Raw genomic sequence first — 15458 nt, forward strand, 5'->3', positions numbered from 1 at the left:
CCATTTTCAAATTTAATCATTTATTTCAGATAAGACTTCTTTCATCACAATCACCAACACCCTTTACTGTTGGTGGAGGCGAATGTTTTTTCCATGAGTTCCAAGCTTGAGTATTTTCATGTAACAAACCTGAGATAAAGTTGTAGGATCTTCCTTAAGATAAAAAAAACAAAACTCAGCTAAACTCCATTTTAGTAAGAGATGTCAGTATAACCTCATGACTCATGGATTTCTAATTGGTTTTCTTTCATTCCTACCATGTCCTGTTTGAGTGAACTTTGTCCAGGCTGTTTGGAAACCTGAACGCTTATATGTTTACTGATTAGCAAACTAAAGTGTGTTAATCCTGGGATCAATAACAGTACCAGGCAGTGATGTGTCAGACTGAATTCCAAAGTAGGCATTCTTTAGGCTTCCTAGCCGCTTCTCTAATGTGAAGGGGAAGGAGGGCTCCAGCTGTGACGGCTACCGTCCTACTGGTTACGGGTTGGGTTGGCTGGCTAACTGGGTGTACCCTCATCATTTTGTCCCCTGTTTCCCTCCCCACGCTGTACTCCTCGTCAAAGGGTCAGGGAGAGGAACAGTGTTTCGTCAAGAGGTAGGTAACAGCATCCACAGGTCTTACCTCTCTCTGCAGAGACACCTGTCACACTTGTGTAAACCAGCTGTTGAGAAATTTGTCTAATGTCAGATCACTAGTCCACTAGACTGACTAGGCATCATTAGGACATTAACACTTTCATCAGAAGAAGAAAAAAATGATTGGAGATGTACAGATTTTAGCTTCATTGACTTCTGAGAAATGTATTAGTCCTAGAGTACTTGGGAAGGAAAATGTCTGTGATGGCTGTTTGCTCACATAATCTACTAATGAATAACCTTTCTTGACAGGTACTTCGCATCCGGAATATTTTGTCTGAAAAGCCCGAGATAAGCACGGAGTATGCCAACAATGGCTCTGTGCTCCAGGGCTCCTCCGTGGCTTCTGTGTACCAAGGGAAACTTCTCATAGGCACCGTATTTCACAAAGCTCTGTACTGCGTACTCTAGACACCCATTATTTTGAAAAATCTACACATTTGGTAAAAGTAAACCCCTAATTATATGATAAGTGGAACTGTAAGTAAATGACAATGACAAAAATGTGTCTGGCTTTTCTCATTGGTAGACATAAAGAAGCAGAGAGATTATATAACGTCTAACTAATTGCAAGTCAAGTTAATGACAGTCCAACAAGAAGCCAAACCGCTCAGTTCTTTTAATATACGACCCCTAGTATTCTTGCTACAATAAGATGTGTGAGCTGTGATGACTGAGGTGTCCAGCTCACCTAGGGCTCCTTAGTAAATAACTTCCTACAAATGTGATGTTCTGAGCCTTCTGCAGTCCAGACCAGGAGAAAAGCTAACATTCAAATATTTACAATTCCCCTTCTCTTCCTCCAGTTACATGAGGCACAAACTGACAATCAAGTGCCCAGCTCATGGATAAAAGCAAGAATTGGCATCCTGAGACTGCCCAGAGCCCTCCTTAAACGTGCATTCTCCCAGTGCAGAAAACACAGGAAATCCTATTCTGGAAAATCTGATAAAGACAGACCACATCAGCTACTTTAAGGCAGGACAGGGCTGATCTGATCCTTTGTGATAGGTTTTTATTTGTAGTGAAATCTGTATCTGAAATTTTGTAATCAACTTGGCTCTGAACCCAAAGACAGGGTCATTATCTTTGGATGCTTTAACCTTGCTCTCCTGATTAATTCAATAAATGCTTATTAAGCAACATTCCATAGGCCCTAAAGAATCAGAAACAAATAACACAGTTCTGACTTGTAGTCTTGTCTTAAGGACCAACTCAACATTAATTTGATAAGAATGAATAGAAGTGTCTCTATCTTGGTCAAAAACCAGGTCAACCTTTAGCAAATCATTAGCGAGACAGTATACCCAAGTCCCCGACCCCCTTCCCTTTTTGTGACTTTTACTGGGAAGTGGTTGGTTGATTTTTTTTCCTCTTTTCTGGGGATGGGGTGTTGGCATGGCCTCTTTATTTCCTAAAGAATTTTGCTCAGTTGGATGTAAGTTTTGTTGAAAAGTTTTGTAGCCAGGTACGTTTCTACTATTTAGCCCATCTGACCCTTTTCTGATTTAGACAATAAGATTGTAGTTTTCACTGCTTTGGGGAGGAATGACTCAGCATAATGTTATAGTCAGTTCTCAGATTTTAAATTTCAAAAGCCTATCCATTAGTGGGACAGAGAAAAAAATAACTAAGAGCATAAATACAGTCAGTTTTGAAAAACGAGTCTTTTTTTCTGTCCCTAATCATTACAACACAGATTAGATAAAGTTTACCAGACTCAGAAGAACACAGAGAGCCAGAGATGGGAAACTTAAGGGTATTTAGATGCTGGCAGATCCCTGAGAATTTGCCTTGCCCTGCCTTCTCCCCAGGCCAATTTAGGAAAGGCTGCATGATAAAACCTCCTGAGAGATTTGGGGATCTCATTATTAGGGACCAATGTGTCCTTTCACAGTGAGGGGGTTTGGAAATTTACAGTGCTCTGAAGTCCCCCTTCGTGTAGACACTCCCAGCTTTTTTATCTTGAGCTTCTTCCCTCACTTGGCTTAGGAAGGAGAGGGATTGCCCCTCATAATAAATGCTGCATTTTGATAATTTATTGTCTTCTCTTCCCCAGTCTTTCTGTTTAAATTGTCAGAGATGCAGGTGGGGATGCTAGAGTGATGATTAGTGGGTAGTGCAGCTCAGAAGGAAAACAGTAAAGGTAAGAGCAAGAACCAACAAGTAGACAGCTCCAGGAAGGTCCCCAATGATCCTTACTTTCTGATACTCATTCCTCCGTCAGCTATGGCTGAGCTGTGTAATCAGTGGGGTTCTCTAGGTGATGTGTGTGACTGCTGAGGCCAGGTTACACAAAAACACTTTCATTTCTACTTTGCTTACACACACAAAAAACTGCGTCATGATAAAAGTTTCTGATTGTTTTAACATGCTAAGTTCTGGAGTAGTTTGTAATGATAATTAGTCAACTAATGAAACAGAAAACTATATGTAATGTAGAGATTAAACAAAATCCAAAAGCTCATTCTTTAAAAAGATTAATAAAAACTAATACACATCTGGTGAGACTTATGAAGAAAAAGAATGACTCAATTATCCAATGTCAGAAATGAAAAATATGACATACAGATGCTATAGATGTCAGAGAGAGAAAAAGAGGAATTAATGAACCACTTTATGCCAACATATTTGAAATTTATGAAAAGAACAAACTCCTAGAAAAAGTGTAACACTCTATTATTGGGGTAAGGCTAACCTACAGTAACATACAAAACAAAAAATACAATGCCTTAAAAAAATGGATGATCTATTTCTCTTTTATTTTCCAGCTCTCAGAAGAGCGATTGAAGGGGCAGCTTCCCTTGATGGGGCCATCCAGAGACATCACTGGTCGGGATCTTGCAGGAAAGAGAAAGCACACTCAAACAAGGGTACTGAGGGAAATGCTTTAAGGGGAATATTGACACAAGGGTGGGAATGTTCAGGCAAACTGACAAGGCACAATACAACACTCCACTGTTAGCAGTGAGAGAGATGAAGGTGCAGGGAGGCCAGGGACTCCTCCCAAATCTAGATTTGAAGGAACAAGGGGTGGAAGCAGTTACTAAAACCAGAAGAGAGTAGATAATGTGGAGACTCCCCTAACAGATGCTCTGGCCGTTGGTAGAAAGAGGCAGTTGACCTGTGATAGCTCAGCAGAGGGGGAATAAATATCTTAACTAAACTCCCCTTCCACCTTCCCAACTGAAAATCCAGAAGACAGGGAGCTATTAATGGAGCCCATAAAGCCTCCAGGACACAGAGCAGTGGGGAGCTGCATGGACAGTGGGTGTTGAGCAGCAGATAGCTTCATTATGTTGTTGCACCATTGCCTGAATGACCATATTTATCTGCATGGCAGAAGCTAGGTCACCAGCACATCTGAGTTTCATCAAAGTGGAAGGAGAACATCAGGGAGGAATACCCCATGTCTTGAGGCCCAGAACCAGAAATGGTAGTCATCACTTCTACTCCCTTACTGATGGTAAAAACTCATTACATGGGCACACCTAGCTAACTGCAGGGAAAAATGGGCAATGTAATATGACTGAAGAAATGTACGTTCAGGAGGCAAAAAAGAATAAATTTTAGTGAACAATTAGTGTTCTGTGCCACAGTTCACCCTTTGGTCATCAGATATCCATCTGCATCCTTCTCTCACACACTGACTCCCTCACTAAGGAATATAACCTAAAGTTCCATCCAACTTCTGCATCCAGTTCAAAGCACAGGCTCTCCAGGTGATGTTCTGACCTCTGCATTTGGTCCAAATGTGAAAATAAAATGATTGTCTCCAGGACACATCCAATTACAATGGTTGAGTATGAGCAGAATAACTATAATCAACACTTCTAGTTAAAAAGAAAGAAAGAAAGATAGAAGGATAGAATACACTTAGCAGTCTCTGGTCCATAGCAATGAGATTATTCTACCATGGAGGAAATGAGAAGGTTCCGTCTCTTGGCAGTGGTGTATTTTCCCATGTCCTCTATGAGTCCAAATTTTGCTCTTTGGGAATTCTTTCTAGTACATTATGCTTTAAGGCCACATCTACAGTAGGTCCTGAAAAGACTGTAATTTTAGTGGCCTCCTTCTTACAGGTATAGATTTGAGAATCTGAGGACGTTTCCAGGACAGGTGTTTGATGGCTTTGGAAATGTAAGTACCTTATAAATTTGATAGGCTTCTGATTCTGTTTGTTTCCATAATTGCCACAAGTCAGGAACAACACTCAGATTTCTTTCTGGAGCGTAGTTTTTAAGCCAACTTTACTTCCTGGTTTCCATGTCTACCCACTTCTCTCTTCCTCACTTAAATGTTGTCTCCTTTGAGGCCATTTGAATGGATGGGTAAAAGGAGGCAACATCATTAGTACAATCTCCCACTGTGCTGGATTGCTTGGCTTTCCTAACTGGGAGGCACTGGGGAAAGGCTATGAGCTGTAGCTGTACCCCCTGCTGTTGGGGCATAGAACCAAATTTCTAGACCTTCTCTATAGCCTTCTGCTTTATGCTTGCTAGTTCTTACCTGAGCACATAATTTTTTTTTTACCATTCTCTACTAAAAACATTAAGGAACCACCAATACACGTCAACATTCTGGTTGCTCTCTGGGTAAATGGCCAGCCTTTCAAGTTACTACAGGAAATGGTTTTATTAAATATTTTTGTGATGACATTACAAGGGTCTCCACCTTTGCAGCCTATGATATGTTTCCTCAACTCTATTCTAACCACATATTTAAGGTTATTTTTAGAACCCCACTTCTAGGTTCAAATTCCTATATTTTTAATGTCTTGCTAAGCTGTGTAACAAAGTGACCTCAAGTATAGCGACTTAAAGAATACAGACATTGCTAAAAGATAGTACATATAGTGGGTAAAAGCGCAGATTGGGGAGCACAATTTTCTGGACTTGAGTCCCAGTTCAGTTACTTTCTAATCATACAACTCGGACCATCTCTGAGTCTCAGTTTTCTCTTCTTTAAAATTGAGATTAGAAGAGTAACTAGCACTTAAGGTTGGTAAAAGGATTAAAAGGGTTAGTATACATAAAATTTAGAACAGTGCTTGTACATGCCAGTGTTATATACATGCTTTCTAATTAAAAAAATATTTTATATTCTCTTTCACTTCAGAGATCTCAGGTGACTATTCCTGAGACAGATCAGTGTGAAAATTCTGATCCTTTGGTACTCTGGGGGTCTAGTAGTTTTCATGTAGAAGCATGGATTTTGTAGATCATAATCATCTTTATGTTCAATTATCATCTTGGATTCCATTATATTGGATTCTATCCCATGTAAAAGGGAAACAGAGTGTGAGTCTCAACCAGGAAATGGCACAAACCTTTTCTACTAACATTCTCTTAATAACAGCATAGTCATATGGCTATTCCCAATTGGAAGAGAAGCTGAGAAATTTAGTTTAACTAGGTAGTCTTGTGACCAGAGAGGAAGGACTTGGGTAGGTAGGAAGTGTCCTCTATCATAGTTCCTTAATCTGACTCATGAAGAGTTTGTAAATTATTTTGATTCTATTATCATTAAAGAAATCAAGTTTGGAATTAAAAAAAAAACTTCACATTAAAAGAAACTAAAAAACCAGAGACAATCACATGTTAATAAAGTTGAAATGGATAAATACATTGCAGTAAATTCATACACTGAAAACAGGATACAGCAATGTATGCCACAACTAGAGCTATTTGTAGCAACATGAATGAATTTCACAAATAATGTTGAGCTAGAGAAAATAAAAATTAATACATGTAGAATGGTTTTATTTGGGGGGAATTCCAAAAAAGGCAAAATTAAACAATGTTGCTTGGGGATGCATGCATAGGTGGTTACGTTAGGGAGAACAGGGAGATGATGGTTATCACAGAAGTTAAGATAGCGGTTGCCTCTGGGGAAGATGGAGATTGCGGTCAGGGAAAGATACATGGAGAAACTTCAGGAGTGCTGGCAAGATTACACTTCCTGACTTAGATGGTGGTTTACATTGATATTTCTTTATAATTATTCTAAAACGATATACATGTATTTCATACACTTTGAGGTATATACAATATATCTCACAATAGATTTTCATGAATATGGAAAAACTAAGTCAACTTCGGAAAATAAAAATGAAGGGCAGGGATAGGTCTAATAATAAAAACAGTTTAGTATTTGTACAAGAAAAAACCAAATAGACCAATGGAATAGAACAGAGATCTCAGAAACATATTTCTGTCTGGAGAATTCATATGAGATAAAATTAGCAGCATAATTAATAAGGGTATTTGTTTAGGAAATGAAAGTGGGAGAATGAACTCACTCCATGGAAGGAAATAAAACTATGTCCTACCTACACTAGGTGCCTAGCAAGCAACCATCAACTCTGTAACCTTTAGGGTTAATAGAAGACAATACAGGAGAGTATCTTTATGATGTAAGGTTAGAGAAGGACTTCTGAATCAAAGTTTCAAAAATATAAACCCTAAAACAAGAAACTTGATTGAATTTGAATCATCAAAATTTAGGATTTCTGATCAGAGATCAGAGAAGGACATGACTGACAAAGATAGCAGATGAATATCAGAATGAGAAATATTTGCAATGTTAAACTGACAGGGTATTAATAAGTAGAATATATTAGGAACTCTTGAGAATAACAAAGTGGAGATAGTAACCCTAAGGAATAACAGGGAAATGGTGTGAAGAGGCAATTTGCAGGAAGGGAGAAAAGAAATGAAGCACATGAAAAGCTCAGGCTTTTATAATCAGAGAAGTGCCAATTAAAACAGCGCTCTTAAATTACTTTATATCTATTAGGCTAGCAAAATTAAAGGGCTCGTTATTGCCAAGTGTTGATGGGAAATTACGGATATAGGGAACTTTGTGCACCAAATGGTGGGAGTATAGGTAATTTTCGCCACCATAAATAAAATCCAGAGTTCAAGGAATCATAAGAACTGTAGAATCCAGAGCCGCACCTGCAGCCAAGGTCCAATCTAGCAAAGCAGATGCTTGCTATACTGCCTCAAGGTTTCAAATTTTAGTCTTGCTCAAGCCCTTTGGATTTAAGACACAAAATTACATCCTGTACTGTATTTTCGAGAGTTGTGGAAGTATACGTGCTTCCACCTCTGCAGAGCAGGAAGGCACATTTGAAGAGTGGTATCTGACGCCCCCAACCCTCCTACCCACGCCCCAGCTGAAGTTCAGGCACCGGTATTTTATAAAATCTCCCTACGTGATTCTAGTTTGTAGCGAAGATTTTAACATACTGCATCTGAAGGATGTTGGAAAAGAGGTGGAAGGGGCTGATTTAGTGTCTCCATCACACTATCACAGAAGACCGGGGTGCACACTCAGTGTTACCGATGTACTTGTGTTCATATTGTTGGTCACAGTACTGCAGGAAATTGTCTAGAGCAAGAAAACAAATCACTTACTTTTTGCCAAAACTCATTTTTCCCATGCAATGAGGTTTTTTGGAAAGCGATTTTCAAAGACCATAATTAGCACAGTAAAGGGCAAGTCATTCAATTGAGGAAAACCAAGAGGAATGTGCTTAAGTAGGAACAGAGAATGTAATGGAAACTCTTAACACACAACTTGATAGTCTCTACAACAGTCAGAGCAGAAAAAGCTCAGTCCATCAGGGACGACTTTGGAAAATGGTGAAATGAACACTTACCACAAATTGTATTCATTGTGTTCAAAGCTCTAGGTTTTGCCCATGGGAGGAGCCCTGTGGCTTCTAACAGCTAACTGGTGTATCACATAAACCTGCAGAATGTCATTGGTTCCATTAAGAAGTAAAACCTAAATGAGGTGCAGGTGGAGCATTCTGTGGAATGTTAGGAATTTCCACGACGGAAAAAAAAAGTGGCTTCTGTAGCGAATTCAAGGTCTTTGGAAAACAGATTGTTCATGGATGTATGTACTCTAGGGAAGCACACTCATATTCAAAACAATCAAATCATGTGCTGAAAGTCACACAAACACACATACACACCATATATCATTAAAAGAAACAATAAAGTTAGATGTGCCCTACCATTAGTAGGTTTAAATATTTTGGTCATTTCCCTATCTTTATCTTGCTTCCCTCACGCCTTTCCAGGATTTTCCCTGATGAGCACTCTCTGTTTCTGAAATCCCCTACTTCTAGGGAAGCAGACACTGACATTCACCCTTATTCTCATTAGCTCAAGAGAGAAGCTAGATAGATACTCACTTTCTCAAGCTCCAAGGTAGGTTGGGTAGCTGTTGCCCAAATATCCTTGTTCTCTTCTTGGTACCCTGCTCTCAGTGGGGTAGTGACACGTCTCTGTGCTGTGGAACTCAGAGGTGGCCACATGGCTTACCTTGGTCAATAAAATGTTGGTAAAGTAACATGTGTCACTTCTTTCAGACAGAAGTATTAAGAGCTAGTCTGTGTTTCACTGTGTCCCTTTTCTCTTTGCCCCCAAATTGGTAATGTTTTAGATACAGTCTGCTCTGCTAGACTGTAAGTTTTTGCTTAATATACTTTGAGGTTCTGTTTTTACGTGCAAATAAGTTTAGGATCACCAAAGCCACGCATACTTATTTGGGCTTCCTAAACTTCCTAACTAGATGACTGCATAAAATGGGGATAATAACATTGGTCCTATCCCACTTACCAGGATGTTGTGAGATCATGTGGGCGCAGGCACTTTTAAACTCATTTCTACACTTTATTATTTGCACTGCAGTTGCTTTACATCTGCACAGCAGTTTCACAGATTTTCTCCACTCATTTCATACAGGAAACCCACAGGAATTATCTTCATTTTACAGACGTTTTTTCTGCTACGATAGAATTTCAGAAAGTGACCATGAATCCCGTATTCAAAGTCCGGTGGTTTTTTGGGTTGGTTTTGGGGGTTTTTCATGTTTTCTGTTTTTACTAGAGCTGCCTCATGCAGGATAGTGTTATTGGAGTTCTCAGGACATTGGAATTTCATACTTTCAGACACTGGAGAATATTGCAGTTACTGCCAGCAAGGTTCCACAGCCTCTAGAGAAAGAATGCCAAGTGCAGCCACCAAATCAGCCCTCTGTGCCTGCACGGAATTGAACTTCTTGGGTTTGGCCCTGACTCTCTGCCAATGCATTGACAGTTTTCACTGAATATCCAGTGAATTCAGGTTTGTGTGAGACGATAAAAGAATTAGTAGATGTGCTTTTTACCAAATATATTTATGAACTAACCTTTTAACATGTACAAATTAATATTTGGCATGTGAGGACTGAGAGAGGAGAGGAAATGAATTTAAAAATTTAAGTAAAGGTGGTATCTGAGTTTTTTATAGGATATTTTAAAATGTTAGATTGTAAGTTGCTGGTGATAAAAAGACATTCTAAGTTTAAAAAACCTCCAGAACTACCCATGAATTTTAAATCTTCATATTTCATGATTCAGTGATAATCTTTTTTACACATTTTTAACAACTCTAATTGCTGTTAGTTTTAACATTCAACTACTCTAATAGGAAGTTATTGTATAATTGGTAGTTTCTTAAGCATTTTGCTGCAGATTATTGATAGATATTTTTTCTTTTCTTGTGGCACGTAAAATAATAAAATAAAGCACTAAAATCATTTATGTATTTAACATTGATGGCATTTTAAAGTCAATAAAATATGGCATATTAAGGTATTCCAGGGGCTCCTGTAATGGCTGTCAAACATTCAGTTGTTCATTTATTTACTCAAAACTATGTACTGGGCATTTCACCTGGGTTAGGTGCTGTATCAGGCATCAGGACCATAACCATAAACAAGGCATTGTTATACAGGTTTATAGCCTAGTGAGAAAAACTGAAAAGTAATAAGGTATTAGTAATACAGAGTGGCAGGAATAATAAAGAATGAGCATGGTGTGTATGGGAAGGGTATTTAAGATTTAAGGGTCAAGAGAGACTAGCTGAAGTACATTCCAGACTGATGCCTAAAGGAGCAAGTAGGATGTGGTCATATCAACAACGAAGAGCAAAGAGGTTATGGGAAAAAGTGTTTCAGACAGAAGAGTAGGTGTATACACATACATATGTTCATTTTCATATTTTTTCATTAAAGGTTATTACAAGATATTGAACATAGTTCCCTGTGACTGTACTTCAGTTAAAAAAAATTTTTTTAAAAGAGTAAGTGCAAGAGTTCAACAGAAAGTAGACCATTTCATAGGAATTGATAGCCCTTTGGATATCATTAAGTACTTAAGAATTTTCACTTTTCTTTTAGACAGGGATTCTTAAGATCTGGCCCTGGTTATCATGAGCTTCAGGGATGGATCTGTGAGACTACTGAAATCTAATGTGAGTGTTTTGTGGATATGTGATTCCAAGGAGGGGGTTTGCTGCGTTCATCAGAGTTTCAAAGTAGGTTGGCCCCTTCAAAAACAAGTTAAGAATCACTGCTGTAAGTTCTCACAGAGTAGAACAAATTGGAAAGGATATTCACATATTATATAATTTATAGAATGAATAAATTAGTAAGTGAATATATCAACTGGATCAGATGAGGAGGGAGTAGCAACTTCCCCACCCACCCTTCAGTCCCTGCTCTGCCTGCCTCCTTTATCCCCCACCCTTTGCCATTCATTCATTCTTTCATGTCTTCTCCAAATTTTGAGTACCTACTGTGTGCCAGGAATTGTTCTAGGAGTTGAAGAGACGGTAGATGACAAATTAGTCAAGGTCTGCACCCTCCTCAAGCTTCGTGCTAATGAAGGAAAGCACTCTACATGCAAGTAAGTAAACAGGTCAACAAGATGGTTTCATATGCTGACGAGTGCCGTGAAGGCAAGGGTGATGGAGTCCTTAGCGACTCGTATCACACATTCTCAGTCAGGCACAATTAAGTGGGGCACTGTATGGGAGAAGAGTCCTGGAGACTCTGCCATGCCAGGCAATAACGTCTTAGTTGCTGGATCATGGTCTAGTGTGAGTGTGTGGCAGGGACAAGGTGGTTTCCAGAAGAAGAGGAATGGCTGGTGTTATGGGGGGCCTCCTGTGGGGTTGAGGAGGTTTACCAACCAGTACAGAAATACATCTCTATTCATCTCTATTCTAACAACCAGTAACTCTGTACTGCTGCTGACCCTTTCATATCAGCTCTGGGGTCTTAGTGACTGCTGGTGGGCAGAGAATGCAAGGGAGACCTACTGTAGACAGTCACATTGGAAAAGGCCTCTTAGGAGAAGTGACATTTCAGGTAAGACCTGAGTGGCAAGAAAAAGAAACTCAGGGTACAGGTAAGGGAATGGGGAGAGCAAAGGCAAAAAATGATGGAGTGCAATAAACATGGCATGTTTATAGAGTGATAAGAAGTCTAATGTTGCTGGAACATTATGCTGAGTGAATGATAAGAAATTAGGTCAGATGAAAGGCACAAGGCTAGATCTCGTGAGGCCTTTTCAGCCATGATGAGAAAGTAAGATGAGAAGCCATGATAGGGAGGACTTGAGGCAGGGAAGTAATATAATCTGATTTACATTTAAAAAAACTACTCTAGCTACTGTGAGGAAAATGGATTGAGGGGTTACAGAGAGAAGAGAGAAGAGGCTGTTTGAGCCTACAGATAGCGGTAGCCTGGATCAGAGTGATGGCAGTGGAAATAGGGAGACATGGGCTGATTCAAGATTTATTTGGAAGTTGTGGTGGTTTTAAAGATAGGCCCACATGTTCTTTGGTTTGCCTCCCCTCAAGAGGTGGAGCTTAGTTCCTTTCCCCTAAATGTGGGCTGGAATTAGTTGTTGGCTTCTAGCAGACAGAAGACGGCAGACATGAAGGGATGTAACTTCTGCAGTTAGCTTATTAACAGCTTCCATTGGGGGTGGGGGATGCTCCCTTGCTCTGTTAGATTGCTCACCCCGGGGGAAGTCAGCTACCTTATTCTCCTGCAGCTCTGCGGAGAAGTCCATGAAGCAGGCAAGTCCTCGAAGCCTGCCAAGAACTGTGTGAGTCATCTTGGAAGCTGATCTCACCTCCTCCACCCCATCTCAGTTGTTCCTTCATGAGACCACAGCTGTATTAGTCCGGGTTCTCCAGAGAAACAGAACCGATAGTATAGATATAGATATAGATATAGATATAGATATAAATATAGATGCAGATATATAGATACAGATCTAAGAGGGGAGTGGCTGGTGTTATGTGTCATGGGGGATTATGGAGGTTGATATATGCCATGCTATGCAGTCTGCAAGCTGGAGAACCAGGAAAGTCAATGGTATAATTCAATCCAGCCTGAAGGCATGAGAAAGGAGAGGCTGCTGGTGTAAGTCCCAGAGTCCAGAGGCCTGAGAACTAGAAGCTTTGATATTCAAGAGCAGGAGAAGATGGAGGTCCCAGCTGAAGTCAGAAGAGAGACGTCATTCTTTCTCTGCCTCGTTGTTTAATTCAGGCCCTCAGCAGACTGGGTTGATGAGGGTTGATCTCACATACTGATTCAAATGCTTATCTCTTCTGGAATCACTGTCACGGACACACCCAGGAATAAGGTTTAACCAGCTATCTAGCTATCTGGATATCCCTGTGCCCAGTCAAGTTGACACGTGAAATTAATCATCACAGCAACTTTGGCTGTCAGCTCAGCTGCCAACTCATGAGAGACCTTAGCCAGAGGTGTCCAGCTACGTCATGCCTAGACTCCTGAGCCATAGAAACTACGAGATAGTAAAAGTTTATTGTCTTTAGCTGCTAGATTTTTATGTAATTTTTTGTTCAGCAGTAGACAGTAATACAGAAATAGAGCCAATGACTGATATGTTTGGTTCAAGGAGGTGTGAGAAAAGGGGATGGAGGTACAAATATGTCTAGGTTTGGGTTTGGGCAACTGGATGGTAGGGGTGCCATTTATCTAATGTGGGGAGCTTGGAGGTGGAGGAATCAAGAGTTCTGCTTTGGAGACCCTTTGAAGAGACTGTTAGACACCCCAGTGGGAGTATCAACCAGGCAGCGAGTTAGTCAACACAAAGTGAGTTCTCAACAGCCAACCAATCATTAAATACCTAATGAGGGACAACTTTTTGCCAGCCTCTTCTCTATGCCCTGGGGTCATAGTGGGGAAAAGACAAAAACCCTGACCTCAAGGAGCCACAGTAGGAGGCTTGAGCTAGGTGTGTACATTTTGGAGACACTAGCACACTGATGGTAATATAAATCCACTGGAATTGCTGGGATCACCTTGAGGAAGAAAACAGAAAGAGAAGATACCTCAGAACTAGTCCTAGGGCTTCATCATTTTTGAGATTAGTGACAGAAGGATCCTGCAAAGTAGACCAAGAAGGGAGAAGAAAGCCTGGGAGAGGGTGAAATCGTGAATCCAAGAGAGGAAAGTATTTAAAAAGAAAAAAGCGGTGATCTGTGGCCAGTGTGGTTACAAGTTGAATATGATTGTGGCAGAAGTAACCACTGGATTGGATAACATGAATGTTATGATTGGTTTAATAACAGCAAAGCCTACAGTTGAGCTGAAAGAACACAAGCTCTATTCGAATGGGTTAAGTGGAGAATTGGAGATTAGCGATATCCCCTAAAATTAGTTGCTGAAGCAGTCATTTTCTTATGCTTGTAAACAACGAGTAAGGAATCTGGGTAGGGCTCAGCAGGCTATGCCTGCAAACTTGAATAGCATCACTACATTTTATGAATTAAGGTGTTCACAGAGACAGCACCAACTTCAGGGGAGGGATCCTGTGCGCCACTTCTCAGTGGGAAGAGTATCGAAGAATTTGTGGCCACCATTAATCTGTTACAACAGGTGATAAAGTGGAAGCAACGACTGTTGACAACTCTTTCAAAAAGATGTTATTTTTTTACAGAAGGAGCAGAGAAAGAAAGCGGTAAGTAGTTAGTATGTGGGTCAAAGAGCATTTACCCCAGAAAACTAAGTGACACTGAAGCATGCTGGAATCTGATGGCAATATTCCAGAGAAGAGGAAGAGGTGGATGTTGTAAGACAGAGAAAGTCGAACTGAGACCAAAATTCTTGAGAGGGAAAGAAAAAAAAGGGGGGGAACCCAGAGCAAAGAGAAGGGCTGCAGGAAGTGCTTCATTTGTGGTAACGGGAGAGAAGGCAGAGATGGGTATACAGAGGCACCTCCTTTCCAGTTTTGCTCAGAAGTCCGTTTATCAGTGATGCCTCCCTGACCCTTCTTTCTTAAAAGGTACCTCTGGTATGCCCTGTACCCTCCCCAGCTTTCTTCTCCATAGACTATATGCATATCCATAATGCATGCATGCATTATCCATAGAACTATACAAGCAGTAGTGGTGTATGGCACTGATTTCTGGCATATAGCAGGTACTCAATAAAAGTCTGGGAATGAATGAACACCGGAGTGATGTACTTGGTCAGCTGTAAGGTCAGGAGTGGTGCTGAGAGAATGAGATGCTTGAAATTCAAATGTGTCAAGGTGACACACGGTAGTAGCCAGGTGAGAACAGTTACATCTTAGGCGTTCCAATCACAGCCCTCCTTTCCTTCTGTGCGTTTTCTGGCTGAGTCACGGTGCTCAAGCTGCTGAACCCCTCTGAGCCGCAAGGATTAGGACCGTGTTAGTACAAAGTGAGCATTCCTCAAAGCCTGGCCCTCCCTTCCCACAGCTCTCCACTTACCCCCTCCTGCTTGTTCTCACCTTCCTGCCCGGCCTAGGCAGCTGTTCTTCATCTCTTCTCTTTGAAGTGCCAGGAGCACGCAGCTCCTGGCCGCAGGTGCTGACCCTAAGCCCCCGCGTCCTCGCGGGGCGGGCGGGCGGGCGGGGTGAGCGGCGGCCCCACGCAGAGGGGTGGGGCTAAATCCGGGCGGCCGGAGGCTGC

General features: G+C 40.8%; 1 protein-coding gene and 1 long non-coding RNA gene across 10 annotated transcripts in view; one reads left to right on the forward strand and one right to left on the reverse strand.

Annotated features, from left to right (window-relative positions):
• PON3 (paraoxonase 3) overlaps window positions 1–10294 on the forward strand; it is a 34741-nt gene extending 24447 nt beyond the window's left edge. Inside the window, exons 9-11 of one of the 8 annotated variants that reach the window (XR_012508205.1) lie at window positions 892–1082; window positions 3411–3512; window positions 4722–10294. Coding sequence is in view for 4 of the 8 variants with exons in the window: in XM_074367468.1 (XP_074223569.1) it covers window positions 892–1050 (159 nt within the window). In the remaining 4 variants the exon portion in view is untranslated. Of the gene's footprint in view, window positions 1–891; window positions 1144–3410; window positions 4220–4721 lie in introns of those variants that run through there. The other 7 variants (XR_012508207.1, XR_012508209.1, XR_012508208.1 and 4 more) reach the window with 7 other exon arrangements.
• LOC141578172 (uncharacterized) overlaps window positions 1–15426 on the reverse strand; it is a 32892-nt gene extending 17466 nt beyond the window's left edge. Inside the window, exon 1 of one of the 2 annotated variants that reach the window (XR_012508212.1) lies at window positions 15278–15426. This is a non-coding gene — a long non-coding RNA (uncharacterized LOC141578172). Of the gene's footprint in view, window positions 1–15257 lie in introns of both variants that reach the window. The other variant, XR_012508211.1, reaches the window with a different exon arrangement.
• Between the last annotated feature and the right edge of the window lie 32 nt (window positions 15427–15458).

Source organism: Camelus bactrianus, chromosome 7 (assembly GCF_048773025.1).
Source record: "Camelus bactrianus isolate YW-2024 breed Bactrian camel chromosome 7, ASM4877302v1, whole genome shotgun sequence".
NCBI lineage: Eukaryota > Metazoa > Chordata > Mammalia > Artiodactyla > Camelidae > Camelus > Camelus bactrianus.